The sequence below is a fragment of the Trichoderma citrinoviride genome, assembly GCF_003025115.1.
Source record: "Trichoderma citrinoviride strain TUCIM 6016 unplaced genomic scaffold BBK36scaffold_3, whole genome shotgun sequence".
NCBI lineage: Eukaryota > Fungi > Ascomycota > Sordariomycetes > Hypocreales > Hypocreaceae > Trichoderma > Trichoderma citrinoviride.
In genome coordinates, this window is record NW_020194711.1 from 535,847 (window position 1) to 561,007 (window position 25,161).

The window sequence follows — 25,161 nt, forward strand, 5'->3', positions numbered from 1 at the left end:
TTTTATAGATACCAGGACTCTTTGTGTTATTGGCTTAAGGTTACTATTATGAAGAGAAAACAATATTCATGAGGTCAATTCGTCTTTTACTACCTTCCTTCCAACAAGGCTTGATAATATAGGCTATAGCTGCTTTTATCTATCCGCCCCTTTTCTGTGATCCCCCATACCCTATTCACAATGCCACCTGAAATACTTGAAATCTATCCATTGTCCCCTGTAAAAGCACACAGAAAGAGAACTTCATCCATCTTTTCAACCCAATATACACAAAAGAACGAAAGGAAATAAAACCCCAGAACTCTTTTCTTATACCATCCCCATCTACTGCTTCGCCTCAACCTTCTCCACCAGATCCCCAACCCCCAACCCCCTCCCGACCGCAACCCGAATCTTCCTCTCCTTGTCCTTGCCAGCAGCGGCATCCGCCTCCGGATCCCTCCCCACCTCGCCCACCGCGTCGCCCTCGTCCACGCCGTCGCTCTTCAGCTGCTCCGCCGCAGCATCCCCCCCATTCGTCGTCGTCTTCTTGCTTCTGCTCTTGCTGCCCTCCTTGTCCTCGCCAACCTCGTCCTCCTCCTCCTCCTCGTCGGCATACCGCTTCGCCAGCTCCGCCACGTCGTCGAGGTCCAGGCGCATGCTGTACGCGTCCTCCCCGTCGGCGTAGTACTTGCTCTCCGTCTTCTCGTTGCGGAAGCGCAGCGTGTCTTCGTAGAGGTGCCGCGCGGCGACGTTGGACACGCGGACGTGCAGGGAGACGTATTTCGCCTGGAACGTTTCCACCATGGCGAGTTCTTTTGCATTCGTCATCTCGTCAGCCCCTCCCCGTCAAATTTACTTTTCAAAGCATTGCTTCTGTGTGTGTGTATATATAGAGGGAGAGGAGAAGAAGGGGGAGGAGGGAAGGAAAGGAAAAAAAACATACGGCTCTGCCTCATCAGCTTCTCCGCAATCCCCAGCCGCCGATGCGTCCGCATGACGCTCAAGCTCGTAATGTGCCCGTGCTGCACCCCGTCCGTCGGCTCCTCCTCCATCTTGGCCAGCACGTAGCCCACGATCTTGGGGTAGTCGTAGGGCCCCTTGCGCGGCCGCGACACGTCCACCGCCACGAAGCTCAGCTGCGGCCACGAGAGCGCGTGGTACAGGTAGTACTTGAGGAAGTAGTTCTCGGGCAGGTTCTCCAGGTTGGCGTGCTGGATGAGGGGGAGGTCGGCGGTGGTGAGGAGGCGGATGTCCATTTTGGGCTACTTGTGAGCTTGTGCGTCTTTGTATACGGAATGAAAAAGGGGAGAAGAGGAAGAGAAGCTGGTCGAGGGCGGTTGAAGGAGGGAAATGCGTTCTCGAGCCCGAGCTTGAGTTGGTGGTAGAGTTGAGGCTGATGCAAGTGGCAGAAATGCGCAAGTCAATGCAAGTGCCAAACGCCCCCACCAAAAGCCTTGTCCGCTACCGGTCCCGCTTTTGCTGGGAGCTCCGAATTAACTTCAATATTCTGGATAAGCAGGCATCACTCGTCACTCAGCAGCCAGATGATATCAGGAAGGCGACAGAAAAAACAAGAAAACAATTGCTATCCTTCTCGTAGATGTAGAGTAAAAACAAAAGAGACCAAAATCCGCCCTGAAACCACCAACCCCACACTCCTTGATGCAACATCTATTTCTTCTTTGATTTCTCGTCTTCTAGTTCTGGTCTACGGTCTTCTTCTCACGGATCGGCAAGTCCTTGGTCACCTCGGCAGAAGACGCCGCCATGCCTCCAGCGGCAGAGGCCTCATCCTGGGCCTTGGCGTCCACTGGAGCACCCTCAGCCTTGGGAGACTCGGCACCCTTGGCAGCCCCAGCATTTTTGGCAGCTTCGGCAGCCTTGGCCGCCTTCTTGGCCTTCTTCTTCTCCTTGTCCTCCTGCTTCTTCCTCTTAGCGGCCTCCTCGGCGGCGCGGGTCTCGGCCGTGCCGCCAAACTTGTCCTTCCACTCCTCAATCTTCTTGTCGTCTATCCTGGTGAACAGATAGGCGGCCTTGCCAATCTTGTGGCCGGGCTTGATGGCGGTGGGGTCCCAGACGTCGGGGATGAACGCCAGCTCGCTGTTGAGCTGCTTGCAGATGGACTCGCTCGTCGAGGGCATGTACGGCGAGGCCACAGAGGCCAAAAGGTGGCAGAGGTTGAGAGCCAGGCCGATGGTGGTGTGTGTCCGCTCGGGGTTTTCGGCCAAGTTGGCATTGTCCAGTCGGCCCTGCAAAAGGTTGTTGCCCTCCCTGCTAATCTCCATGATGGCCTTGACACCAGCACGGATGTGGACCTTCTCCATAAGGTCGACGTATTCCTTCAGCAGGCCGTTGACCGTCTCGACCCAGGCGGAAAAGTCAAACGTCTCATCCTTGAAGGATGGGTTGAACTCGGGAACAACACCGTCCAGCTTGGCGTTGACAAACTTGATGATTCGGTTGACAAAGTTGCCAAAGTTGGCCAGGAGCTCGCTGTTGTTGGCCAGCTGGAACGCCTGCCACTCGAACTGGGTATCACTGGTTTCCGGCCGGTTCGAGAGGAGGTAGTACCGCCAGACGGACGGCGAAAGGCCAATCTCCTTGGCCTGGTTGCCGAAGACACCGATGCCTCTTGACTTGGAGAACTTGCCGTTCTCGTAGTTCAAGTACTCGGTGGTGGAGAGGTGGTTCAGCAGTGTCCAATTGTATCCAGTGCCAATCTCGGATCCGGGGAAGATGACTTGAGAACGTCAGTATGTGGCAGAATACAAGATTCTCATGACACGTACCTGTGTGGAAGGGCACATTGTCCTTGCCCATGAACTGATAGAGGGTGACCTCGTCGGGATTCTTCCACCACTGCTCCCACTGATCGGTATAGTTGGCCGTGATGGAAGGATAGCCGATGCAGGCGTCGAACCACACGTAGATGACCTTCTTCTCATACCCAGGCAGGGGAACCGGCACACCCCACTTGAGATCTCTCGTGATGCTGCGGGGCTCCAGGCCCTTTGTCAACCACGACTGCGTGATGGACACGCCGTTCTGAGGCCATCCGTACTTCTTGTGAGCGTCCTGGAACCACTTTTCAATCTCGGGCTGCAGCTTCTCGAGGCGGATGAAGACGTGCGTCGTGTCTCGGGGCACGGGGGTGGCGCCGTCGACCTTGCACCGCGGGTTGACGAGCTCAAACGGATCCAGCAGGCTGCCGCACTTGTCGCACTGGTCGCCGCGGGCGTCGTCGTAGTTGCACTTGGGGCACGTTCCCTCGACGAACCGGTCCGCCAGGAAGGAGTCGTGCTTCTCGCAGTAGGGCTGCTTCGTCGTCCGCTCCTCGAGATAGTCGCGCTCGTGCAGCTTGAGGAAGATGTCCTGCACAATCTCCGTCTGCTTCTTCGTCGACGTGCGGCCAAAGTAGTCGAAGCCAATCTCGAACCAGTCGTAAATCTCCTTGTGCTTGACGTGGAACTCGTCGCACAGCTCCTGCGGCGTCTGGCCCGTCTCCAGGGCCTTGGTCTCCGTCGCCGTGCCGTACTCGTCCGTGCCGCAGATGTACAGCGTCGGCCGGTCGCGCAGCTTGCTGAAGCGCGAGTAGACGTCGGCGCTGAGCACGCTGCCGACGACGTTGCCCAGGTGAGGCACGTTGTTCACGTACGGCAGGGCGCTGGTGATGAGCACGTTCTTCTTGCCCTTGACGGGCAGGATGGGATTTTCAACCGCCATGGCTGCCGATTTTGTGCGACTCCGAACTCGATGCTTTTGGTTGCGATGCTGCTGAGACTCCGAAACGCCAGGGCCAATATCAATTGTCTCTTTTATAAAGCTTCAACGAACTGCACAGAGAAGCGTCGCGCGGGTGTAAGTGACAGACTCGACCAGGGTACAGAAATCAATGAAGGGCGCATGTGCAAATGACAAGACAAGACATGACAAGGCAAAGATAAGAGGCAGGACAATTCGAGTCATCGCACTGCCCCGCTATCGCTTTATGGCTAATGGCGGGGTGTGTCACAAAATTCTGCCGCCGCTAGCCTGTGCCCGATTCGGGAGGTGGTCAAGCCCGTATGTATGTTGATTAAGAGCCTTGAGTTATACTCAAAGTTCGAACAACCATCATACCAGATTCAAGCCACGATCAAAGGCAAACATGTCATCTGATCCTCTAGAAGACGTCTTCAACCTCGAAGGCCGCTTCTACGCCCAAGGCTACAACCAAGGCGTCGAAGATGGCGCCCGCGCAGGCCGCATAGAGGGCCGCTCATTTGGCATGGAAAAGGGCTTTGAGAAGTTCCTCGAGAGCGGCCGCCTTGCCGGCAAGTCTCTGGTCTGGGCAAACCGACTCAGGCTCCCTACAAGCAACAACAGCAACAACAACACAGCTCGGCAGACCACTGCCTCTGCCTCGGAAAGGGGCGCAGAAGAGGCATGTACGCTGCCGCCGCTGCCAAACAATCCACGGCTGGTGAAGAATGTCAAGCTGGCGTACGCTTTAGTCGAGCCAGATACACTTTCTACGGAAAACAGCGATGAGGCTGTGCAGGATTTCGATGACCGGGTCAAAAGAGCGCAGGGCAAGGTCAAGATTATCGAGAGGATGCTCAACTGAGATGATTTGGTTTGCAAAATGGTCTGGTATCATCAATGTATCATCACTGGAGGGAGGGTATCATCGTACTCATGGTCCATCAACGCATGGAGGGATTTCGCATTCGTGGAGTTACGGCATTGAACACGGAGATTAGGGAAACAGGAGTTCATAGGAAATGGAAATTGGGAAATCTATCATCTTTCTTCATCCATCTGTATTTACACGCTTCAACCCTGTCTTGTCTTATTTGAACGTCCTGCAAGGATATCTATTTCACCAAAAATTAGCATAACCAATCCAGTTTTCAAACAGTCGGAGGCGCAATACTCACCCAACCCCGTACGTCTGCTCCTCATTGAGCTCGTAGCCGTGCACATCCCACCCCCCAGCCTTCAAGTTCTGTCCGCTCGGCACCGGTGGCAGCCCGTTCACGAAAACATCCTTGGCGACGTCCTTGGGCGCCTTCTCCAGGAACTTGGCCAGCCCCGTCGACTCGCCCTCCTGCTTCGCCGCCACGAGGGCCTTGTCGCCCGCCTCGCCAATCAGCTCGACCTTGGGCTGCGCGGCGCTGCCCACCGTCAGCAGCGACACGGCGTCGCCCTGCGTCACGACGCTGAGCTTCGGGTACGCCCGGCGGACGTCGCGCTTCCAGTAGGGGTTGTCGGCGATGTCGCCCGCGGGCAGCGTGACGGGGTCGTCGTACGTCTGGGGGTCCAGGGCGCCGGGGGTCGGGTTGCGGAAGTAGGGGTTCAGGGGGACGCCGTTGGAGCGGTTCGGGTCGAGGGAGAAGGCCTTGCGGATCGTCTCCCAGATGCCGGTGGACTGGAGCGTTTGTTTCTGCGCGGTTTGAGATCAGCCTTGTGTGTGTGAATCCAGAGATCGCAAAGAGACAGAAGCTGAAGCGCAGGTCGAAGCCGATTCGCTAAAGGTAAGCCGGGTAAGGAAGAGTCTTTCGAACCTTTGTGATGGAAACGACGCCGCCAGCGACCTTTGCTGCCGCCTGAGAAGCCATCTTGTGCGAGCGATGGGAGAGCCTCAGTACGATGATGTCGAGTGTCGTTTGAGAATTGGCTCGGCCTTGATTGGATCTCTTGGTTGGAGTGTTGGCGATTGTCTACCCGAGGCTTTGCCGAAGGCTCCCGTTCCCAAGCAGGTACCCTGCAGTCGACAAGGAAATCGACGAGTGAAGCCAATTGACAGAAATGTACAGAATAAGACGCCGAATGCGTCGAATCTTGGAAGCTGCGAGCCGTTTCTGCGTAATTGCAGAGAACCAATCTATGTGGCTGTGTGGTGCTATCTCAGTAGACTCGAGAGCTCACTGCTACATACGAGGATTGAGTCTAATCTAGTATCGCCAAAGACCTCTCGTGGGGCTGCCGTCAGCCTTTCTCAAGATTCTCACGCAGATCTAGTTCGGCATGGGAGTGATTTATCATCTGACTCTTGAGACTAGACTTGCCACTGATGCCGCCAATGGCAGCACCAATCATTAACATAGAAGGGCCCCAGATAATGGAGTACACGTCTTGAAGATATCATGTATCACCATGACACACTCTTCAGTGTCAAACAAGGAAAACCAACTAGGCAACGTGATAGTATCCCTCAGGACATGGACGAGCAATACATACGAGAACGATGGGCCCTATACAGATTCCCAGTACCAGTACACAAAGAAAGCACGCTTGCAATCCCTCACATCCATCAACTCCCACGCCAACTTGTGAAAGAAAAAAAAAAACCGATGAACTTGCGAGACAGACCACAACGACACCGAGGTCATAAGCCACTAAATGACGACTAATTCTTCCCCTTCAACTCCTCGACCAGAGCCTTGACCCTGTCCGCGGTAGCAGCAGGGCCGCCAGGCTCGGCAACAAGGACCTTGCCCTCCTTGTTGATGACAAACACTCCGCGCTGCGTTCCCTTGGGTTGCTTCTTGAGCCCGATGGCACCAATGAGGGTGGCCTGGGGATCGCAAAGAAGGGGGTACGGCAGCTTCTGCTTCTCCTTGAAGGTGGTGTTGGCCTTGGGAGAGTCGGTGCTCAGGCCGTAAATGGCAAGGCCATCAGCAGTCAGAGGCTCATATGCATCACGGAAGAGACACACTTGGGTAGTGCCTGATGAATTGTCGAGTCAGCACACGCGTCGCGTCAGAAAATCCTTCGAGCCAGGACGGCGCGCGGCTGGGCGCGTCCCATGAATGCAAGAGGGTGGGTGTTATGGTTGGCATATGCGGGAGCAAGGGGGCGCAAAGAAGGCTCCGTGGGAAGAAGGACACAAACAACTTACATCCGGGAGTGGAGGCCTTGGGATAGGTAAAGAGGACAACGCCGCTCTTGCTGTCGTCGACGAGCTTCTTCAGAGTGGTCTTCTCGCCATCGTTGGTCTGCACCTCGCCGCCAAACTCTTCGAGGTCAAGAACGTCGCCAACGGCAATCTTGCCCGCGGCAGCCGGCTTCTTCTTGTCCTCCTTGGGCTCCTCCTTGGCGTCCTCCTTGGGCTCCTTCACCGTCTCCTTCTCCTCAGCGGACTCGGGCGCAGTGTCGGTGGCCTCGTCGTCCTTGGGAGGCTTGTCGGCCTTGGCCTCGGGCTTCTTGACCTCTTCCTTGGCCTTTGCGGCGGCGGGCTTCTTCGCCTTGCTGGTGGCCGCCTTCTTCCTGCTGGGCGCGGGCGCGGGCGGCGCCACGGGGGCCTTGCGCTTGCGCAGCTCGACAGGCATGATACTTGGTTCTGGCGGTGCTTTCTGGCCGCGAGTTCCCAGCGATTTATCCTTGCTGCCGCGTCTCTCCTCAAGAACCAGACGAGAAAATGACACGTAGTACAGGCGCAACGCGGTCTGTAGCAAGGAGGCGGCTGCAGTGAGCTAAGGTCAGGCGAAGGGGAGAAAAACAATAACAGAGGAGGAAAAAAAAAGGTCTGGGCCAGGCGGTCGTTGTGACATGGAAATTCTGCCGTCGCATGGCTTGCGATTGCGGCCAGGCACAGCACACGCACCCGCCCCCGTGAGCTGTGCCAATTGGCCCGGGCAGACCTGCAGCCCATCGGCCAATCAGGGGTCCAGACCGCCCTGTAGGAGCTTGTCGAAGCTTTGACCATCTCCGTTGCTTTAACGCGGAGCTCCATTTTGCGGAATAAAGCCGTGGACCGGGGTTGGGCTGGTTGGCTGGCAAGCTGGGGTCTGGTGCTGGGGTCTGAGATTTGATAGCGCTTCGAGATGGACTTCCACTGTATGGTTGCCTTAACTTCCAGCGTCTGACAGACCTGAAGCCGCCGTAGCGCCTCGAGCCAGGCCTTGATTCGCCCATCTTGCCGGCCGGGAGCCTTCATCCAGAGACTCGTACTGTCCTGATAGTGGCTGTTGTATTTGGCCGACAGTAAAAGGGCAAGGTGCTACCATTTAATAGTGACTGCAAATTGACAACAGTAACGAAAATGCCACGGGGGTGGCCCTGGTGAGCACCTTGGGAGGCGTTGGGTGTTGCTAGGGGAGCTACAGGTCAGTCAGTACGAGTGGAGGCAACTTGACATCAACCCTGCGCCGTGTCATGACTTGCATCTGCAGTTCCGGGCACTTGATTTCAACGGCACATATATGCTAAAGTGGTGTATGAAGCGCCTGGTCATGATGTGGGCATGTGCCTGCCCTTATCGTATCGCGATGTCGACAGGATCATTCAATTCAGCAACATGCGGCTTGTGAGGCTGAGACGAAGCGTGCGGGAGCGCGCAACACTGCTTCTGGCCTCGAATCACTGAATCACTGCGTCGCGGTTAGATGAGTCCAGACCAGCGCGGGCTTCGCGTTCAGACGTCAGCAGCTTCAGTGCTGGTGCAGTTTTCGTCTTACTATCAACAAGGTACATCGCATGCTTTTTGGCCCTCCGTCTTCGAGAATACCAAGGTAGGTAGTGTCTGGGTGCAGAGTCGCATCAAGGAAAATATCGTTTCATCCTTTACATATCCTCCGGAAAAACCACATCATTTGGCAAATCCTGTGTCTTCCCACCAGCGTCAGATCATCAGCCGCATCAAAGGTAACCGCCCCAAGATGGTCTCATTTTCACCGTGTTCCAGAGCATAGGCTCAAACCTGCTAGCCTCCAAGCACCTGGCAACGTGAGTTGCAAGATTGCTGATGTATCGTCATATCGATCATGCCGAATCAACTTTTTGGCCGCGCCTGGGAAAATGCGCGGAATATAAGACATAAGAAAAGAGAAAGCCCGAATAGACCGTCATCGTGGGTATCATAGCTGCCACGCCAACTTCCTCTCCATTAGCGAGTCGCAAGGGAGAGGACAGCTTCCGCCAATTTAGTTAGGGCACTGGGCCTGAACGTGGCCGCCCTGCTGGCACTTGTAGCAGATCTTCTCGCCACCAGCAGACTCCTTGGGGCAGTCACGGGAGTAGTGGCCAGACTCGCCACAGTTGTAGCACTTCATGCCATTAACACATTCGCCTGCGACTGGGTCAGAAAATGATACGCAATGGCAGTCGGGGTGGGTGATGCATACGAGACATGTGGCCGTAACCACCGCATGAGTAGCAGGTCTTGCCGGCACCGCCGCCATAGCCGCTGTTGCCGTAAGAGTTGTTGCCAAAGCCACCTCCAGACTTGGGGCAGCTGCGGGCAATGTGGCCCTTCTCGCCGCACTGAAGAACGAGACATTAGCCACAGACTCCGATATTTGCTCAGACTCGCTTGCATACCTTGTAGCACTCGGTGGACTGGCCACCGGCAGCAGGACCTCCACCCTGCATGCAGTCGCGGGAGATGTGTCCGGGCTGGCCGCACTTGTAGCAGGACTTGTTGTCCTTGGCGGGCTCCTGGCAGTCACGGCCTGGGGAAAGTCAGTGGATGAAACAAAGAACCAGCCAGTATCTCTGAGACTTACTGATGTGTCCCTCGCCTATCACCGCTGTTAGCATGAATCAGCAGCACTAGCAGGTCTTGGATAATACGCACCGCCGCAGTTGTAGCTAAGTAGAATGTTAGTAAATCTGATGTATTTCCATGTGAGAATGATTATCACGTACCACTTAGCAGGGCCTTTGCTGGGGCAGTCACGGGCCTAGACATGATCAGTTGAGTGTCGACTTGACTTGGTCGATATGAGAATCTGCCGTACCTGGTGGCCGGTGGAACCGCCTAGGAACTCGTTAGCGATTTGACTTGATTGATTGACTCGATAGTGATGGAAAATGAAGAGAAATGAGATTGAGCTGAAGATGAAATAGACGGAATGAATTGAAATGTGGCCAAGCTAAAGGCTAGAGGCCTGAATTTCTGACGTTTTGAAGGGACATCATGCCTGGTCTCAGGACCTGATGAGTGTGGTGCAGTGAGTTTGGAGGGGCTGCCCTGAACCTCTCAAGAGGAAGCCCAAAATGCAGGGTACCTGGCGAAAAGCAAAAACGCGGGGCATTTCAAGTGAGGTGGTACAGAGTGGCAATTGATGAAACACGGGTAAAAAAAAAACAGACTCACAAGAGTAACACGCTCCTCGGGGCTGGTAGTCCATGGTTGATATGGTGATTGGAGAGAAGAGAAATAAAGCTGCGAGTTCGAGATGATAGAAGTCAGCGACTATGGAAGCTCTGCGAGGTGAGTCCAGAAGATGCAGGACCCTTGGCCGCGCCTGAGGCTGAGGGGCAACTCGCGACCCATTGGCAGCGCTATCTCAGCATCGCCAACCAGCGTCGGGCATGCGCGTGCCCGGATCGAAGGCAATTGTCCAGACGAAGCGGCCATGGGCAGAGCAGAGCAGAGCGTCACTCACCGGGAAGGAGAATCGTCAGAGATGAAGCGGCGATGAGGCTGTGGGACGAAGATGCTGATACCACAAATCGATAATTGGAAAAAAAGACGTGAGGACGAAAAAGGGAAAAGTTTTTGACGATAACCGCTACTGGGGCCCTCAGCCTAGGCCGGTCTAGCGCGGTGCTGGGCGGTGGCCCGCTAGAGCGTAGGCGAGTGTGGGAGGCCCTTGCCGGCTGTGCGGATTAACGTTGCGCCGCCTCAGCTGCGCGCGAAGTGCCGAAGTTCGTGGGCAGGCCGATATGCGGCATCGATCAAGCTCGCAGATGAAGAAGCAGCGTCTGAATTGGCATGTGAGGTTTTGTGGCTATGCGTGTGAGTGCAGTAGCAGGGCTGTTGCAGTGACAAGCCTCTTCAAGGCAGAACCAACAGATGCGCGCTCCGCATTCGAGCGTTAGCTGCACCTCTTCCTCTATGTACTTGCAGATTCCAGGTCAAAGCACATGGGACCAATTCTCATGTGCCGAAGTCTACAAAGTACCGGGACGCAGAAACCAGGTGCCTCAATACGGTGACTACTTGAAGATGTTCTGCTTTCGACATTGGAAGCTCGATATCATCCACATAGAGGATCACCATTGTGTTCTATGACCTACCTTGCTTACTACTACCTAGTAGCTACCTACTTCATAAGGAAAGGCAGCTCACATTAAGCTCAAGCTCACCCTCCAGGCACAGGTCTTTTGCTTCCCCAACTCGTAGAGCACGTGTTTGGTTTAGGGGCAGGGGAATTACCGGTGCCTTAATGCTGGTCACGTGGCCTGGCGTTTATCCCGCTGCTGTGGCGCGTCAAACGGCGGGAGCGATCGCGCTCTGTCCGTTAGCGCCAAATACAATCCAAACAACAGCAGCTGGCTTCGCTGCCTGGCAGAGTCAAACCCCCTATCAAGGCCTTTGAAATGGACGACTGGGCAGAAAGAGGACGGCCGGTTGTGCGCGAAGCTCTCAATCATGCTTTGGAGGTGATTGACCGCGAGCTCCAAGCAGGTACGTCATGTGCTCTCAAAGCTTGGCCGTGGCGGACTAACATGACCAAGAGCTTGCACGGCGGGCCGCGAAATATGCCGCCGATGAGGAGCTGCTCAAGAGCAAATTGGCAACCATCGAAACCCTGGAGGAAGAGAACCGCAAACTGCGAGCTCAGCTAGCAGCCATATCCTCCAGCGCCTCTACAACCTGCTCAGCAACCCCCGTCGAAGATGAGGCGTCGGCGAGTAAAGACGTCCCCGCTTCCAGCATCGCACCCGCGCAGCCAATTCCAGCCTCTTCCGCCACCAAAACACCTCCGCCTACCTCAACCGGATCCGAGAACGCTGAGCTTATCAAATCTAAACTGAGATTCAACGCCCTCGCAGACAATTTCAAGAAAGCAAAGGAGGCTCTTCGAAAAAGAAAAGACGAACGTGATTTGTGGAAGGAACGGGCAAAGACGTTGGAAAGTCAAGTTCGGGCTTTTGAGGAGAAGCATGGCATGCGAGTCTTGGAACAACAGGAGGATGACCGCCCCGAGGCATCACACGCGACACGACCTGTTTCCGATATGCCGCCCCCTGGTGTTGAACCAACATTGCCTCCCATTCTGCCGGAGACATTGGATCGCGAACACGTCGGCAGCATAGTGGATCCACTGTTGCAGTCTACCCAAGGCGATTCTGACGAATCTGAGACGGAAGAATTGCCTCTTCTGCCGACAGATGACCGAGATCAAGGCGCGCCTGTAATCAAATCAGAACCATCTTCGGACGTTCCGGTTGTGGTTTCCGAAAAAATATTGAAACGGAGACGGGTGGAAGAGGATGGACCTGCAGTTGCAGCCTATTCGAGAATCAAGGCCGAATCGACGAGCTCTAGCCCGATTACTGCCTCGGAGCACTATCACTTTGACATCCATGAAAGCATCGACCTTGATGATATAGCACAGAGGATAACAACCCCTCGGAAGCGCAAGGACCTGGAGGCTCTAGCAGCTGCGGATGGAAGTGCAAGGACTGCCCTGAAGCTGGATTACGCACGTCTGGATACCTTGCAGCAGCCGGCTGGGTGTCTCCAGGGGCCATCGGTGCTCACTCCGATAAGCGGCAATAAGAGAATGACTGGGTGGACTGCCGATGAGAAAAAAGGTCCCCCGAAAGCTACATTGGCCCGTGGTATCGCAACACTAGCTGAGGATGGCGCCTTTTACGGAAAGGAGAGGCTCAACAGAGCCTTGGAAGCTATGCAAACACCTACTTCAATGGCCAAAGGCCGCTTGAATACGCTGCTGAACACTTCGACTCCCGATAATGCGGCTACTATTTCACGAACTCCTCAAGCGCGCCATTCGGAGCGAACTTCGGGTGAACACACACCCCTGGATCTCCTCTTCCCCGAACCTCGGGAGCTGCCATTTGAGAAGATGATGCGACAGACCAAAAAGCGTCAAACTTTGTCTACAGACATGGCGACACCTTCAAGGACAATGGATAAAAGAGCTCCTGGTCGAGATCGCTCCCCTCTCAAAGGTAGAGTATCCACCGCTGGCCTCCGCCACAAACCTTTGTCCGAACTCCGCCTTGATGATTTCAAGGTCAACCCCTTGGCGAATGAGGGGCAAGATTTTGCGTTTTCGGAAGTTGTCAGAGACAAGAATGAAAGGGCAGCGCTCCGAGGCTGCACTGATATGCACTGCTGTGGAAAGCATTTCAGGGCATTGGCGCTATCACAACGGCCAGATCCACCGCTGACAGCGGCGCAGCGGCAAGAAGAACAGAAGCTGCTGGAGGAGTACTTGGGGGACGATGCGTGGCGACTGGCGTCCATGGCGAAGGATGAACGAGATGAACTCTGGGTTAAAGCAAAGACCGAAGAGCTGGCCAACAAATACGGCAGGCATAGACATCGCTTCTCTCGCATGCAGTCTCCGCCGGGATTCTGGAACGCTGATTTCCCAAATACACAGGAGCTGGCGGCTGACAAAGAGGAGGCTCTGAAACGAGAGAAGCGAGCAATTGCGGAGAGGCATAGAGAGGCTATGCGCCCCGGTGGCATGTGGCTGTTCAGGGACGAATAGACGAGAAGAAGCATGAGCTTGACACTCAAGAGAGCAGGCGTTGGGGTCTGGAATCGTCCTGGTTTCGGGTAACTTGTAGTCCTTGGTGGCGTATACAATGAATTGGACCATGCCGTTAGTTGATTAGCAACCCAGCCTTGTTTGATTCTGAACCTTGATATCACTCTGAGGCTTCCGTTTAAGCATGCCCAGGTGGCTTGAACTCGTTATAAGGTTCGGGGCGGCCATGGCGACGTGGAGATGGAAGTCCCTTTGCAGTACATTCGACCAACTCTGGTGTCTCTCGAACGTTGAATTGAGGCCAGTGATGAGGCTCATATGCTTCCATTATACTTTATTCTCATCACGGAGTACCAACCTCTACTTTGCGTTCTACATGTACGCATGCCGCCATCGCAGCAGATCCATCGCGCGTCTACCGGCCAATCCTCGGATGATCCCCCTAGCCGGAGGGCACGGATGCCATAAAAATCCGGGCACCGCCGCTCTCACAGCGTCTCTGACTGCATCCCAGCAGCGGCTTCCAAACATCGCCGTCCGCTTCTACAGCCCAGTTTTCCTCCTCACCACCAACCAGCTGCGGCCTCAACCCTTTCCAAGGCGCACACGGTGGTCAGGCTCTGGATTTCGAGCTTGAAAGCTGACTCTCTTCTTGTATTAAGAACTTTTGCTTCCCATCGCCGTTTGGAGAACCGTCGCTGTCGACTGGTCACGTTACCCTCTTGCGCCTCGACAAACACCCGTGTCGCGCAGTTCCGACAACGCTCGCAGCATTTGCTCTCTGGACAACGCTGCGCTCTCGCCCGCCGCTTCAGGGCTGTCGCCACCAGCTGTGAGACTGACATTGCACTTCCTCGGCTCCGGCAGTGCATGTAGATGCGGGAGTCGCAGCTCTGGGCGATATTCGAAACAGTACGATCCCCCAAGCCGGCAGGTTGAGTAACCGCCATCTGCCGGCTGGGCAGAGCATACCGACGGCAACCGGAGACTTTGGCGGCAGCATGGACATGAACGGCGGCAACATGGCGGGCGGCCCTCGACGGAGGCCGCCGCAGTACAACAGCACCAGCATCAGAGCCATCACCAGCATCCGCACCAGTACCAGAACCATCACCCGCAGCAATACCAGCACCAGCACATGAACAACATGTACTCCAACTATGCGGCGTACGCTCCCCAGGGCTACTACGGCATGCCGCCACCGCAATACCAGGCCGGAGTCCACCCTGGGTACATGCCATATCAGAACTACGCCCGGTCCCCGCCGCCAATGCAGCAGTTCGCCCCCATGACGGGAGTCGCCGTCTCGCCGGGCTACCATCGAGCGTCACCCAATCCGACGGTGCCATACCAAACTCCGCTTGCCTACGGCCCTAATGGATTGCCTCATACACCGTCTTCGACACACTCGTCATTGCCGCTGCGCCCGCCCACGCCCATGACTCCTCAGACTCCTCGGAGCGAGCAGTCATCCGGCGCTGTGCCCCCGTCTGTTATGAACTATGCTCCTCCCCCAATGGTTGTTCCTATTCCTGCTCCTGAGGTTGCTCCTGTTCTCGGCCCCGAGGCCACTCCTGTTCTTGCCCCTGCAGTTGCTCCTATCCCGGCGCTGGGGCCTGCTGATGTTACCGCCGTGGTTGCTACTGAAGAAGTCACTCTGGTTGTTGAGTCAAGCGAGCCCTTTCGGCCACCGGTGAGTCTTCCAGAAATGACATTTGTCTGCAATCGAATGTCTGACTAACCCCGGTGAAACAGCTGCCCTGGCTCTCACACCCCGACGTTCCATTTCCCAAGAGAGTTCCTCGATCAAAGCGGCAGAACAAGTTCCTAGCTGCGGAGGACGGCTCGATTATGCCGCCTGTAGTAGTTGTTGAACAAAAAATCGCCGAAGAGCCTGCGATTTCTGCCAAACCTGAGGCTAGCACCCAAGCTCAACAGCAAAACGGGAAGAAAGAAGCTGGTTCAGCCTCTGACTCGGCAGATGTTTCCAAGACGTCCGAAGAGAAAAAGGCACCTGTTACTCGCCCAGCTGCGCCCGCCGTTCCTGTCGTGCCAGTGCCGCCTAAGCACAGTCCCAAGCCATCCGCTTCCGCAGCATCTGTGGCGGAGGATCAGCAGGGCATCAACGGAGACGCTGCCAAGGCCGACAACCAGGACTCTGCAGCTGCTGCTACTGCCGAACCTCAATCCAACGAGACGAACGGTACTCCAAGCCCCGTCGTTCGAGCTCCGCCTACCAGCTGGGCCAACCTCTTTGCCAAGCCGTCGGCGCGAGCTGCTGTGAATGGTTCAGCCGCCGGTGCCGATGCTGTTAATGGCGGCTCAACGGATGGTCCAAACAACTTCAATGCCTCGTCGTTCTCGAGGTCAAACGCTCACTCTCTTGCCCAAGCAATTCAGTCCTACCAAGTCGAGAACATTGACAAAGTAGACTTCCTCGAGCCGCGCGGACTCATCAACACTGGTAATATGTGTTACATGAATTCCGTAAGTCCCCCTCAAAAGTCATCTCCCCTCTGAAGAACCTGCTGCTAATTCGAAATTATCAGGTTTTGCAAGTGCTCGTGTCTTGTGTGCCCTTTTATGACTTCCTCGATCAAGTCGGCAAGAAGGCTGCTCACAGCTTCAAGAGCGAGACGCCGTTGATTGACGCTTTAATCATGTTTATGAGGGAGTTCAAAGTGCTCAAGTCTGCGCCGTCGGTTGAGCAGCTTAATCGACTCCTGAAGAACGAGGATTTTGAGCGTTACGGCGAGCCTTTCACCCCCGAGTTTGTCTACGAAGCCATCCGGCATCTTCCCCGATTTGCTAGCATGCGAGTAAGTCATAAGCTTGTCACTGACCCGTGGTATGGCGTGGCTAACCTTTTGTTTCCGTAGCGTGGCCATCAACAAGATGCAGAGGAGTTCTTGGGCTTTCTGCTTCAGTCACTGGATGACGAGTGCACCCACGTCATGAGGGATCTGCCAGTTGGGCACGAAGAGGTGCCTTCGTCTAATGCCTCGACCGGATCTGGTGTCGCTTCTGACGACTGGCTCGAGGTCGGCCGCAAGCAACGTGCCGCGGTCTCTCGCTTGTCAGGTCATAACACGTCAACCCCCATTACCAAGATTTTCGGTGGTCTTCTTAGATCCGAATTCCGCGTGCCAGGGCTGAAAGACTCCATCACGACCGAGCGCTACCAACCCCTTCAGCTGGATATTGGATCCCCCGACATCAACAATGTCGTCGATGCCCTGCGTGGGCTGACTCGGCCCGAGCGTCTTCAAGGAGACTTCAACTCCCCACGCGGAAAAGATGTCGTCGCCACGAAGCAAGTCTTTATCGAATCGCTCCCCCCTGTCCTGATTCTCCATCTCAAGCGATTCCAATTCGACGCCGAAGGTCGTGGCACTGTGAAGATCTGGAAGAAGATTGGGTATCCTTTGGAGCTTGAGATCCCCCGCGAAGCTTTGTCTAGACAACGCCGCCAGAACCTAGACAATGCTTCAATGCCCCGGTACAGGCTCATTAGCGTGGTCTATCACCACGGCAAGAATGCCAGTGGCGGTCACTACACAGTGGACGTGAGGCGACAAGATGGCCGCGAGTGGATTCGGTTGGACGACACCGTCATTCGGCGCATCCGACCTGAAGACATCGCTGAGAGTGGCGTCGAGGAAGACGCCAAGGACGCCCGTAAGGACGCAGCCTCGAATGTTACCAGCAACCGTTTTGGAGCAATGAACGACGATGATACCGGCGATGAAGACGGCTGGAAGCAAGTCACCGCTCCCACAAGCGGTGGCAAGAAATGGAGCAGCGTCGTCAACGGCGCAACCAACGGGGCTGCCAGGGACAAACAAGTCAAGGACAGCATCAAGGACAACAAGGTTGCATACATCTTGTTCTATCAGCGTATATAAGCATCCCGCTGCGTACCTCTTTACACCATCACGATATCTAATGCGTTTTATGGCCGGGGGTCGGATATGGAGTGGAAGCTTTGTATTATCGAGGGATTTTTACGTGATGTCATGATACGGAAATAACCCACCACTGCGCCCCCTTTGGAGCTTTGATTATGGCGAGGGGCGAGGAAAAAGTAATAGAGAGAACAAGCACAAAAGCGGGTGATGGACAAGGTGGCAGGTGGGCTGGCAGGTGTCTTTGCGGGTTCAGATCTGGCGTTGCGGCGTCTCGGCAGGATTCCTCTATGATTTTTGTCGAGACTACAAGAGGAAGGGGAGAAAAAGTGGGCAGGGAGATCTGAGGAGATTGCTTTGGTACGAGCTGCCATTGATTGGAGCTTTAATTGAGGGAGCTGCTTTCTGAGCCAGGGTAAAAAAAGCATCTTTTTGGGGGGAAGCGTTATGTGTTTCCTGGTTCCAGGATTTGCATTACACTCTTGTACCAATAGTAGCCAGTTTGAGTACGATAATGATATCAAATATGACTTGATTGAATCACTTCTCGATGGAGACGCTGGTATTCAAGGTGTTGAGCAAAGGGAGTCGAGGGTCTTTAGAGCATGTCTAAACCTTTTTCTTTCTTTTTAATACAAGAGACCTGCGTAGGCCTCTGAGCAATAAACATTCCACTTCGCCGCCGCCGCCATTGCTGCTTGATCCTGCCTGCTGCCCGCCCCGAGCCAGATAAGGTGCGTTTCATTCCATCATTTTCGGTGTATAGGTATGTTTGTCGTTGATTTAGTGCTTCTTGATGACGGTCATGGAGTCGAGGGCGTCCTTTTCGGCGAGCTCGTCCTGGACTTGTGCCAGGATGTTTCGCAGGTAGGGAACATCCTAGAACGTAAAGTCAATATCAATTCCCGTGACCACATATCCCAAAGCTAAAAATTGTAGAAAAGAGAGAGGAGGAAGGGAGAGAGAGAGAGCTGTACCTCCTCGGGCTTGGTCCACTGGTCCTTGGGGAGCAGCTTGTGGATGGTGCTGCACTGGACGGAGCGGCGGATGCGGTAGACGCGCTCGTAGGCCTCCTTGGCGGAGAGGCGCGAGAGGGCGATTTGCATGGCTTCGCTTTCCTCCTCGAGGAGGTCGTCGTATCTTTTGGCATGAAAGCGTTAGCGAACCCGTTTTGATATTTCTCATGCGCTTCCCGTTTCCGAGACAATCTCCCCAGCTCTTCATTTCCTGCTTCCTCCACCCTAATTCCCTAGCTCTTGCGTCTAAAAACATTCTTCCTTTTCAGGCTCATTGATGGCGTCCAGATTTCCTCCCAAGTTGCGCAAAAAGCTCAAAAGTTTCGGCATTCGTACCTCAGACCGAGCTGGCGGTATCCGGCAGCGTTGGCGTACCAATTGGCGGCGGGCGTCAGCATCTTGGTCAGCCAAGGCCGCTTCAGGACGAAAGGAGCGAGGGAGACCATCGTGTCGGCTTTTCTTTCGAGGGGAGGGCGAACGGGGCCGGGTTGTTTGTTCGTTGAGAGTGTGATCGTTCCGTTTGATGGAATATGCGCGAAATGGGATGATTCGGCGGGACCGCAAAAGTTGGGAGAGCTCGGGATGTCACGTGGTAGAACGGTCGGTTCTTGGTGGGGGAGAACGTTTTTCTGGATTTTTAGCGTTTGAAACGGTGGGCGGTTATTTACGGTTTGTTGTGCCGCTCCGGTCTGGTTGAGAGCAGCATGCGGAGTGGCCCGGAAGACGCAGGCCCGATGTGGGGCTTTGGAGGACTGGCTGAGTGTAGGTATCCCGTAATCTTAGATAGGTACTCCGTCTATGTAGTATAACCATCAGTTGCTGCACGGGAGATGCAGGACAAGGGCCGGTTGCTTGTTCTTTGCCTGCAATACGTCAGCATGTGATGTCGCAGTCACAGTTGTAGAGCCGAGGGGCAGCATGTGAAGACCGGGTAAGGTATTGACCAGATGAATTCTGTGTTCTCGCGCTGCTATAAGAAAGAGCCGTCTGTCATGGCCCAAGAGCAAAGCAACAAAACGGTCTTTGAGCCAATGCGCTGTCGGGGCCGGGTCTGATACGGCAAGCGCTGCATTGTATCCTTGCGTCATTTGTCTCTGACGTAGCGTCTCTTTTCTCTCTCTATCAATTTGTTTGTTCTGTCCCTGCATCATGTCGATCTCAAAGTAATGTACGTCTCGGTGCTTTGCCTCCCATGAAGTCATTCCCATGGTATCCGGTTGATTTGATTGCTAGCGCAGCCGTAGGATTATAAACTCAATGGGATATTGACACCGGCCCGGCTCAAGCCCAGCACGTTGAAGCGCCATCAACTGCACAGGGCAGGCACTGGACCGCTAAGGAAGTCGGCGTTACTGGGCTCAACCCACTGTGGCCGTTCGAGGCTCCACTGAAGGCCCCAAGTCTCAACCGCCCTACGGCGCACTGCAGCAACCGACTGCCAACCGGCTCTCCATCGTCCACTCCACCATTTCTCTTCTCTCGCTTCCAACTTCTTTTCCCTCTTCCTTCGTCCATCTTCGACGCCTTCTCTCCTCCACCACTCCTCGCACGCCCTTCCCAAGGCCCCCGACCATCGCGATCCATCCCACAGCCTCGCGCTCTCTCGGCGACTTTCTCTTCCCGCTGCACAAGTCAATGGCCGGCGGCGTTCGCTAGGCAAGGACGGATACTGCGCGTGGGAGCATTCCCCGCAGTACCCGGACTTCCTGGACCGAACGGATCCCAGATTCAAGAACAACTACGAGATTCAGAGCGAGCCGGAGTGAGGAGCGAACACTCTTTTCGCCTTTCGAGATTTTCTAGATACAGCCGCGGAGCGGCGTCCTCGACGTCATACGCAGCGCCGGGGACAGTCTCTCGAGAGACGCAGCCAGCAGTCAGCCACTTTTCATATCATCTTCACGAGCAATCCTCGACACAACACCTTGTCACCGTCGGCGCCTAGTTCTAGCCTCCCCGACAGCGTACAATCACCACATCGCTCGCCGCAAACTTCATATTCCTCCTCTCTTCCGTCATTCCTGATTCTGGCGAGGGTGCTATGTCTCACGACCAGTCCTCCCAGCAAGCTCAGCCCTCGCCTGCAGATCATGCGTCAGCTTCCTATCGACTCGCCGATCATCCAATGCCCGCAATCGCCGGGGGCTTGACCCCGCTGCACCGATGGACACTCTCCGCCTCCGATTCCCAGTTCAACGCCCTCTCAGGAGCCATTGGCGGCTTCACGTCGGGTATCGTTACTTGTCCTCTCGATGTGATCAAGACGAAGCTGCAGGCCCAGGGCGGCTTCACCCTGGTGGACAAGGGTCGACACGTCGGCCACCCCAAGCTGTATAATGGGCTGGTGGGAACAGCCAAGGTCATCTTGCGCGAGGAGGGCATTCGCGGACTGTACCGGGGTCTGGGGCCGATTGTGCTCGGATACCTGCCCACCTGGGCAGTGTGGTTCACCGTTTATAACAAGAGCAAGATGTTCTTGAATCAGTACTATGGTGCGTGGGAGAGGCTTAGTGCTTGGTCCAACTGCCAATACTGTTATACTGACTTATTGAATAGAAAACCCTCACCTCATAAGCTTCTGGTCCTCCATCATTGCCGGCGCCAGCAGCACCATTGCGACGAATCCGATATGGGTCATCAAGACTCGCCTCATGTCACAGAGCAATCCGAACACGGCTAGAGGCCATCACGCGTTTGCTCGCCCTGGCAATACCCCGACAGCGCGGCCGGTCATGCACGACTGGCACTACAGGTCGACCATTGATGCGGCGAGGAAGATGTATACGTCGGAAGGCCTTTCCTCCTTTTACTCAGGCCTCACCCCGGCCCTTCTCGGCTTGACACACGTTGCCGTTCAGTTTCCCACGTATGAATTTCTCAAGACTACCTTCACCGGACAGGGCATGGGCGAAGTACAGGAAGGCGAAAAGGCACACTGGGCAGGCATCCTCTCGGCCTCCATCTTGTCGAAAATACTGGCCAGTAGCGCCACGTATCCGCACGAGGTCATTCGAACACGGCTGCAGACCCAGAGACGGCCGGTAGCTGGCGAGGCCTTTGTGGTGGAGATGACGGCACCGGGAACTAAGCCGGCGTCCGGACCCAAGTATAAGGGCGTCATCATGACTTGCCGGACTATTCTCCACGAAGAAGGATGGCGGGCCTTTTACGCCGGCATGGGTACAAACATGATGCGAGCCGTTCCCGCTGCGACTGTCACGATGCTCACATACGAGTATGTGATGAGGGAGCTCAACAAGAAGAAGCTTCAAGCTCTGGAGATCAAGCGGGCACTTCAGGAGGCTTCATAAGGGCCCATTCGATTCGCGTGTTACGAGCACGGGCTAATGCATCGGGCTGTTCATACGCAGAAGAGCATGCTGGTGTTGTGCATTTGGCGGCTCTCTGTTTTCCATATGTCATGGACATATGTTATCGAAACAGGGTGCAGAGTGTCATGATGGTCAGATAACGCTTATTTCTGGCCGTCTCTCCCCTCTACACCCTCTTTTGGCCAACTTGTAGGTTCTAGAACGCGTCTTTTCAAACCGGGCCAACCGGGACTTGCAGCAGCGCCGCTCTCTATAAAGTTTTGGGTCAGGTCTGTTAGCCACGTACAGTTTTCCTACTTTGTTACTTGTTTTTTCTTGATGTCTCTTCTGCATCCGGAGGGAAGTTGGTGGATAGCGGTATTCTGTATTATGTCTCCTTTGTTCGGTCTCTGTTACAGAAGGATGGCGACTTCATTGGAAAGGGGGAAGGTGTTGATTAGGCTGGGCATTTTAGCACGTCGCTGGGCCTTTATTGTGGCAAGGGGGCTATCTGTGTACAATCTCGCAATAAGGCAATGCAGACGAACACGCTATGGACAATTATGTACAGTTACAAGTTATAATGGTTTACATGGGGTCTTACGCCGCTTGTAGACGGATGATGTGTGCTGTTGGGCGAGGGAGGGGGATGTAAAGGGCGTTGATGAGTATAGGACTCGGTAGAAGCTAGATGAAGTGTTCGACGTTGAGTCTGTTGGGCTCTATAGTGGAATTTCGAACTCGGGGTTGATGTGCGTGAAACGTATTGTTGAGGTATGCTTCAAGTTCGTAACATGGATGTTACAGATATACTTGATATATAAAGCACCTGTTTGTTCCGATGGCTGTAAGTTGTGTACATGATACCATCCATACATGGCTGAAGCTGTCTCTCCTCAAAAGGATATACATAGATATGTAAATCAAGAAAACGCCGTACAATACAATGCTCCGAAATTCCCAGATATTCCCATCCCAAATGAACAAGATTTGTCGTACAATATATGCAAACGTTGCCTTGCCCCCCTCTCTGACCCCCCTTTATGTATACAGGTCTTGTTCCATCTTTTACAGCATCGCCTTGGGAAAGTTCTTCATGGCCTGCCTCACGCCCAGATCGCCCAGGATCTCCTCGGCGCCGCCGAGGATGGCGTCGAACTTGTAGGTGCGGTTGAAGTGCTCAATGTACTTGCCCATGCCGGACTGGGTCAGGCCGCGGCCGCCCCAGATCTGGACTGCCTCGTCGGCGATCTCGTGGGCGGCGCGGGTGATGCTCATCTTGAGGAGGCCGATGGGGCCGGCGAGGTGCATGGCCTGCTGCTTGTAGGGCATGTGGCACATTTGGTAGGTGATTGTCTCGAGCCAGGACTGGTTTGCCTCGACAAGGGCGATCATTTTGGCGAGTCTGTGGTGGGAAATATGTCAGCACAATTTAATGCTCTCTTCTTCTTTTCATTGAGACGGGGGACTTGTTGAGGTTGTTCTAGTGGCTTTGCTTATGTGGGAGAAGAGACTCACTTCTGACGAATGACGGGCTGGTCAATGAGGCGCTTGCCAAAGACGATGCGCTGGTTGGACCACTTGAGGCACTCCTCGACGATGAAGCGCGACGCGGCGATGGAGCCGCAGGACATGACCCAGCGCTCGTGGTTGAAGTTGCTGAGGATGACGTGGATGCCCTTGTTCTCCTCGCCGAGCAGGTTCTCGACGGGGACCTTTACGTTGTCAAAGGTGATGTAGGCGGTGCCGGCGGCGGGGGAGTAGGACGTCTTGATGGGCTTGGTCTCGACGCCGGGGCCGCGCTCGATGAGCAGCACGCTGAGGGCCTTGCCGGTGCGGACGCCGACGACGAAGTAGTCGCAGAAGACGCCGTTGGTGATCCACTTCTTGGTGCCGTTGACGATCTGGAGTTTTGCAAATGATGAGAATCGTGTTGTCACCATGGGAGAGGATGTATGATATAAAGAGACTTACATAGTGCTTGCCGTCGGGCGTCTTCTCGGCCGTCGTGCGCAGGCCGGCGACGTCGGAGCCGGCAAAGGCCTCGGTGATGGCCAGGCAGAGCTTCTTCTTGCCGCTAAAGACCTCGCCGGCGATCCTGTTCTTCCAGGCCTCGTCGCGGGCAAAGTTGAGCACGGCGGTCAGGCCAATGGTCATGCCGGCCATGTTGCCGTCCTGGAAGCCGCGCATCATGGGGCGGCACATCTCCTGGCACATGACGAGGTCGTGGAAGTAGTCAAACTCCTCGCCCTTGACGGCGCCGCCGAGGAGGTTGACGCCGTGGAGGTGCTTGCCGGGGCCGAGGCGCATGTGCAGGATTCCGGCCTGGGCCATCTTGTCGATGACGGCCTGGCTGATGTGGCGGCCGGTGGCCTCGCACTCGAGGGCCTCGGGCTTGACGACCTCGTCGGTGAAGAGGCGGATGGCGCGCTGCAGGCGGCGGTGCGAATCCTTGAAGTAGGGGCTCTTGAAGTGCGGCGAGAGCCACAGCGGCTCGCCGTAGGGCACGGGGCTGAGGTCGCCGGGCTTCGGGGTGAGGACCTCGGGCGCCTCGCCCTGGACGGTGCCGATGGCCAGGTCGGCGTAGCGCGAGAGGACCTCGTGGCGGTGCAGGTTGTAGAAGGCCGAGGTGGCGTCCTGGCCGGCGACCTGCTTGAGGACGCTCTCGCCGCCGGGGTGGGCGTCGACGAAGTCGGTCAGGTCGTAGACGGTGCTGTCGATGATGCACCAGAGGGAGTCTTCGGAGGTGTGGCTGCGCACCTCTTCGCGGGTGAAGGTCTTGGCCGGGGGAGCCATTGCTGCGGGAGGAGGAGGAGGAGGAGGTCTATGTCTTGTTGTTTAAGGGTAGGTGTATAAGATGCTGTAGATTCAAGAGAAGTGAAGAAGAAGGAGGAGAACAGGACAAGACAAAGACAAGGGCAAGACAGTCAGCCTCGATTGTGAAGCTGCATTTCAGAGGCACGACGTTGCTTTTAAGCTGGGGTTCCCCCGGAGCTGGTGCTCGGCCGGCTGATGCATCTGGTTGGACCGTCGAGCCCGTCGAGCCTCGGCAGAAGCTGGGGCGGGTAGCTTGGGGTTGAAATAGGCGGCGTGTGATTGGTGGAGGAGGGTTGAAGCTGCTGATGCACCCCCGGTTGGTTGTGGAGATGTCTGCGTTTGAGTTCCGTGCTCCGTTCACCGAAAGGAGGAACATGGCCGGTTCTATTGGAGTCTATTAGTAGTATGTGCTTTCTTCTAGTAAAAGGCTGCTTGGCGGAGGACTCCAGCCGGGAAAGAGATCAGAGCGGAGATGGTTGGAGGGCTATTGGCCAGGGGGAGAGTTGGAGATTGTGGGGTTGCTTCTTGGCCGTCTTCAACAAGTCTGGGGCATGTGAAAGTCCCCTTTGCGCAGCGAATCGAGAATGGAGATTCTCACGCTAAAAGCCAGTAACAGTAGTAGCAGAAGGTGAAGCAGGCATCAAATCACAAGGTTACATGTCATGGAGAG

At 55.3% G+C, this 25,161-nt stretch overlaps 11 protein-coding genes across 11 annotated transcripts; 4 read left to right on the top strand and 7 right to left on the bottom strand.

The window, feature by feature from the left end:
* Window positions 1-317: 317 nt before the first annotated feature.
* Window positions 318-1,238, bottom strand: BBK36DRAFT_153776 (acyl-CoA N-acyltransferase; the record flags this gene model as incomplete). Its single annotated transcript, XM_024897620.1, has 3 exons — window positions 318-483; window positions 568-794; window positions 926-1,238. 3 exons carry the CDS (start codon window positions 1,236-1,238, stop codon window positions 325-327), a joined length of 699 nt encoding a protein of 232 aa, XP_024751888.1. The 3' UTR covers window positions 318-324.
* A 429-nt stretch (window positions 1,239-1,667) lies between these two features.
* On the bottom strand, window positions 1,668-3,709 carry BBK36DRAFT_1134496 (methionyl-tRNA synthetase). The gene is given in 3 exon segments (XM_024892330.1): window positions 1,668-1,813; window positions 1,826-2,722; window positions 2,772-3,709. 3 exon segments carry the CDS (start codon window positions 3,703-3,705, stop codon window positions 1,680-1,682), a joined length of 1,965 nt encoding a protein of 654 aa, XP_024751889.1. The 5' UTR covers window positions 3,706-3,709; the 3' UTR covers window positions 1,668-1,679.
* Window positions 3,710-4,135: 426 nt separating this feature from the next.
* On the top strand, window positions 4,136-4,579 carry BBK36DRAFT_1104390 (hypothetical protein; the record flags this gene model as incomplete). The annotated part of the gene is made up of 1 exon (XM_024889181.1): window positions 4,136-4,579. A coding segment is annotated over one exon (444 nt), but the record flags the coding sequence as incomplete, so codon positions are not given.
* Window positions 4,580-4,897: 318 nt separating this feature from the next.
* On the bottom strand, window positions 4,898-5,582 carry BBK36DRAFT_1166478 (21 kDa subunit of NADH dehydrogenase; the record flags this gene model as incomplete). The annotated part of the gene is made up of 2 exons (XM_024894920.1): window positions 4,898-5,407; window positions 5,529-5,582. The coding sequence occupies 2 exons, from the start codon at window positions 5,580-5,582 to the stop codon at window positions 4,898-4,900; spliced, it is 564 nt and encodes a 187-aa protein (XP_024751891.1).
* Window positions 5,583-6,150: 568 nt separating this feature from the next.
* Window positions 6,151-7,402, bottom strand: BBK36DRAFT_1134497 (AhpC-TSA-domain-containing protein; the record flags this gene model as incomplete). The annotated part of the gene is made up of 3 exons (XM_024892331.1): window positions 6,866-7,402; window positions 6,378-6,693; window positions 6,151-6,302 (listed from the first exon to the last, which is right to left on the bottom strand). Coding segments are annotated over exons 1-2 (746 nt in total), but the record flags the coding sequence as incomplete, so codon positions are not given.
* A 1,486-nt stretch (window positions 7,403-8,888) lies between these two features.
* On the bottom strand, window positions 8,889-9,655 carry BBK36DRAFT_1166480 (hypothetical protein; the record flags this gene model as incomplete). The annotated part of the gene is made up of 5 exons (XM_024894921.1): window positions 8,889-9,034; window positions 9,090-9,228; window positions 9,286-9,416; window positions 9,542-9,555; window positions 9,609-9,655. The coding sequence occupies 5 exons, from the start codon at window positions 9,653-9,655 to the stop codon at window positions 8,889-8,891; spliced, it is 477 nt and encodes a 158-aa protein (XP_024751893.1).
* Window positions 9,656-11,292: 1,637 nt separating this feature from the next.
* BBK36DRAFT_1191201 (SAE2-domain-containing protein) lies at window positions 11,293-13,442 on the top strand (the record flags this gene model as incomplete). Its single annotated transcript, XM_024896711.1, has 3 exons — window positions 11,293-11,380; window positions 11,515-12,810; window positions 12,895-13,442. 3 exons carry the CDS (start codon window positions 11,293-11,295, stop codon window positions 13,440-13,442), a joined length of 1,932 nt encoding a protein of 643 aa, XP_024751894.1.
* A 1,192-nt stretch (window positions 13,443-14,634) lies between these two features.
* BBK36DRAFT_1166482 (cysteine proteinase) lies at window positions 14,635-17,347 on the top strand (the record flags this gene model as incomplete). Its single annotated transcript, XM_024894922.1, has 4 exons — window positions 14,635-14,985; window positions 15,198-15,929; window positions 15,992-16,261; window positions 16,322-17,347. 4 exons carry the CDS (start codon window positions 14,635-14,637, stop codon window positions 17,345-17,347), a joined length of 2,379 nt encoding a protein of 792 aa, XP_024751895.1.
* Window positions 17,348-18,130: 783 nt separating this feature from the next.
* Window positions 18,131-18,809, bottom strand: BBK36DRAFT_1156833 (14 kDa subunit of cytochrome bd ubiquinol oxidase; the record flags this gene model as incomplete). The annotated part of the gene is made up of 3 exons (XM_024893959.1): window positions 18,131-18,226; window positions 18,325-18,487; window positions 18,700-18,809. The coding sequence occupies 3 exons, from the start codon at window positions 18,807-18,809 to the stop codon at window positions 18,131-18,133; spliced, it is 369 nt and encodes a 122-aa protein (XP_024751896.1).
* A 1,679-nt stretch (window positions 18,810-20,488) lies between these two features.
* On the top strand, window positions 20,489-21,674 carry BBK36DRAFT_17620 (mitochondrial carrier; the record flags this gene model as incomplete). The annotated part of the gene is made up of 2 exons (XM_024897841.1): window positions 20,489-20,855; window positions 20,920-21,674. The coding sequence occupies 2 exons, from the start codon at window positions 20,489-20,491 to the stop codon at window positions 21,672-21,674; spliced, it is 1,122 nt and encodes a 373-aa protein (XP_024751897.1).
* Window positions 21,675-22,742: 1,068 nt separating this feature from the next.
* On the bottom strand, window positions 22,743-24,657 carry BBK36DRAFT_1132980 (acyl-CoA dehydrogenase NM domain-like protein; the record flags this gene model as incomplete). The annotated part of the gene is made up of 3 exons (XM_024892053.1): window positions 23,649-24,657; window positions 23,193-23,578; window positions 22,743-23,079 (listed from the first exon to the last, which is right to left on the bottom strand). Exons 1-3 carry the CDS (start codon window positions 24,468-24,470, stop codon window positions 22,743-22,745), a joined length of 1,545 nt encoding a protein of 514 aa, XP_024751898.1. The 5' UTR covers window positions 24,471-24,657.
* Between the last annotated feature and the right edge of the window lie 504 nt (window positions 24,658-25,161).

Coding starts and splice junctions, on each gene's coding strand:
- BBK36DRAFT_1134496 (XM_024892330.1), bottom strand. CDS start 3,705: ATGGCGGTTGAAAATCCCATCCTGCCCGTCAAGGGCAAGAAGAACGTG. Junction 2,723..2,771: donor CAATGTGCCCTTCCACACAG/GTACGTGTCATG, acceptor GACGTTCTCAAG/TCATCTTCCCCGGATCCGAG.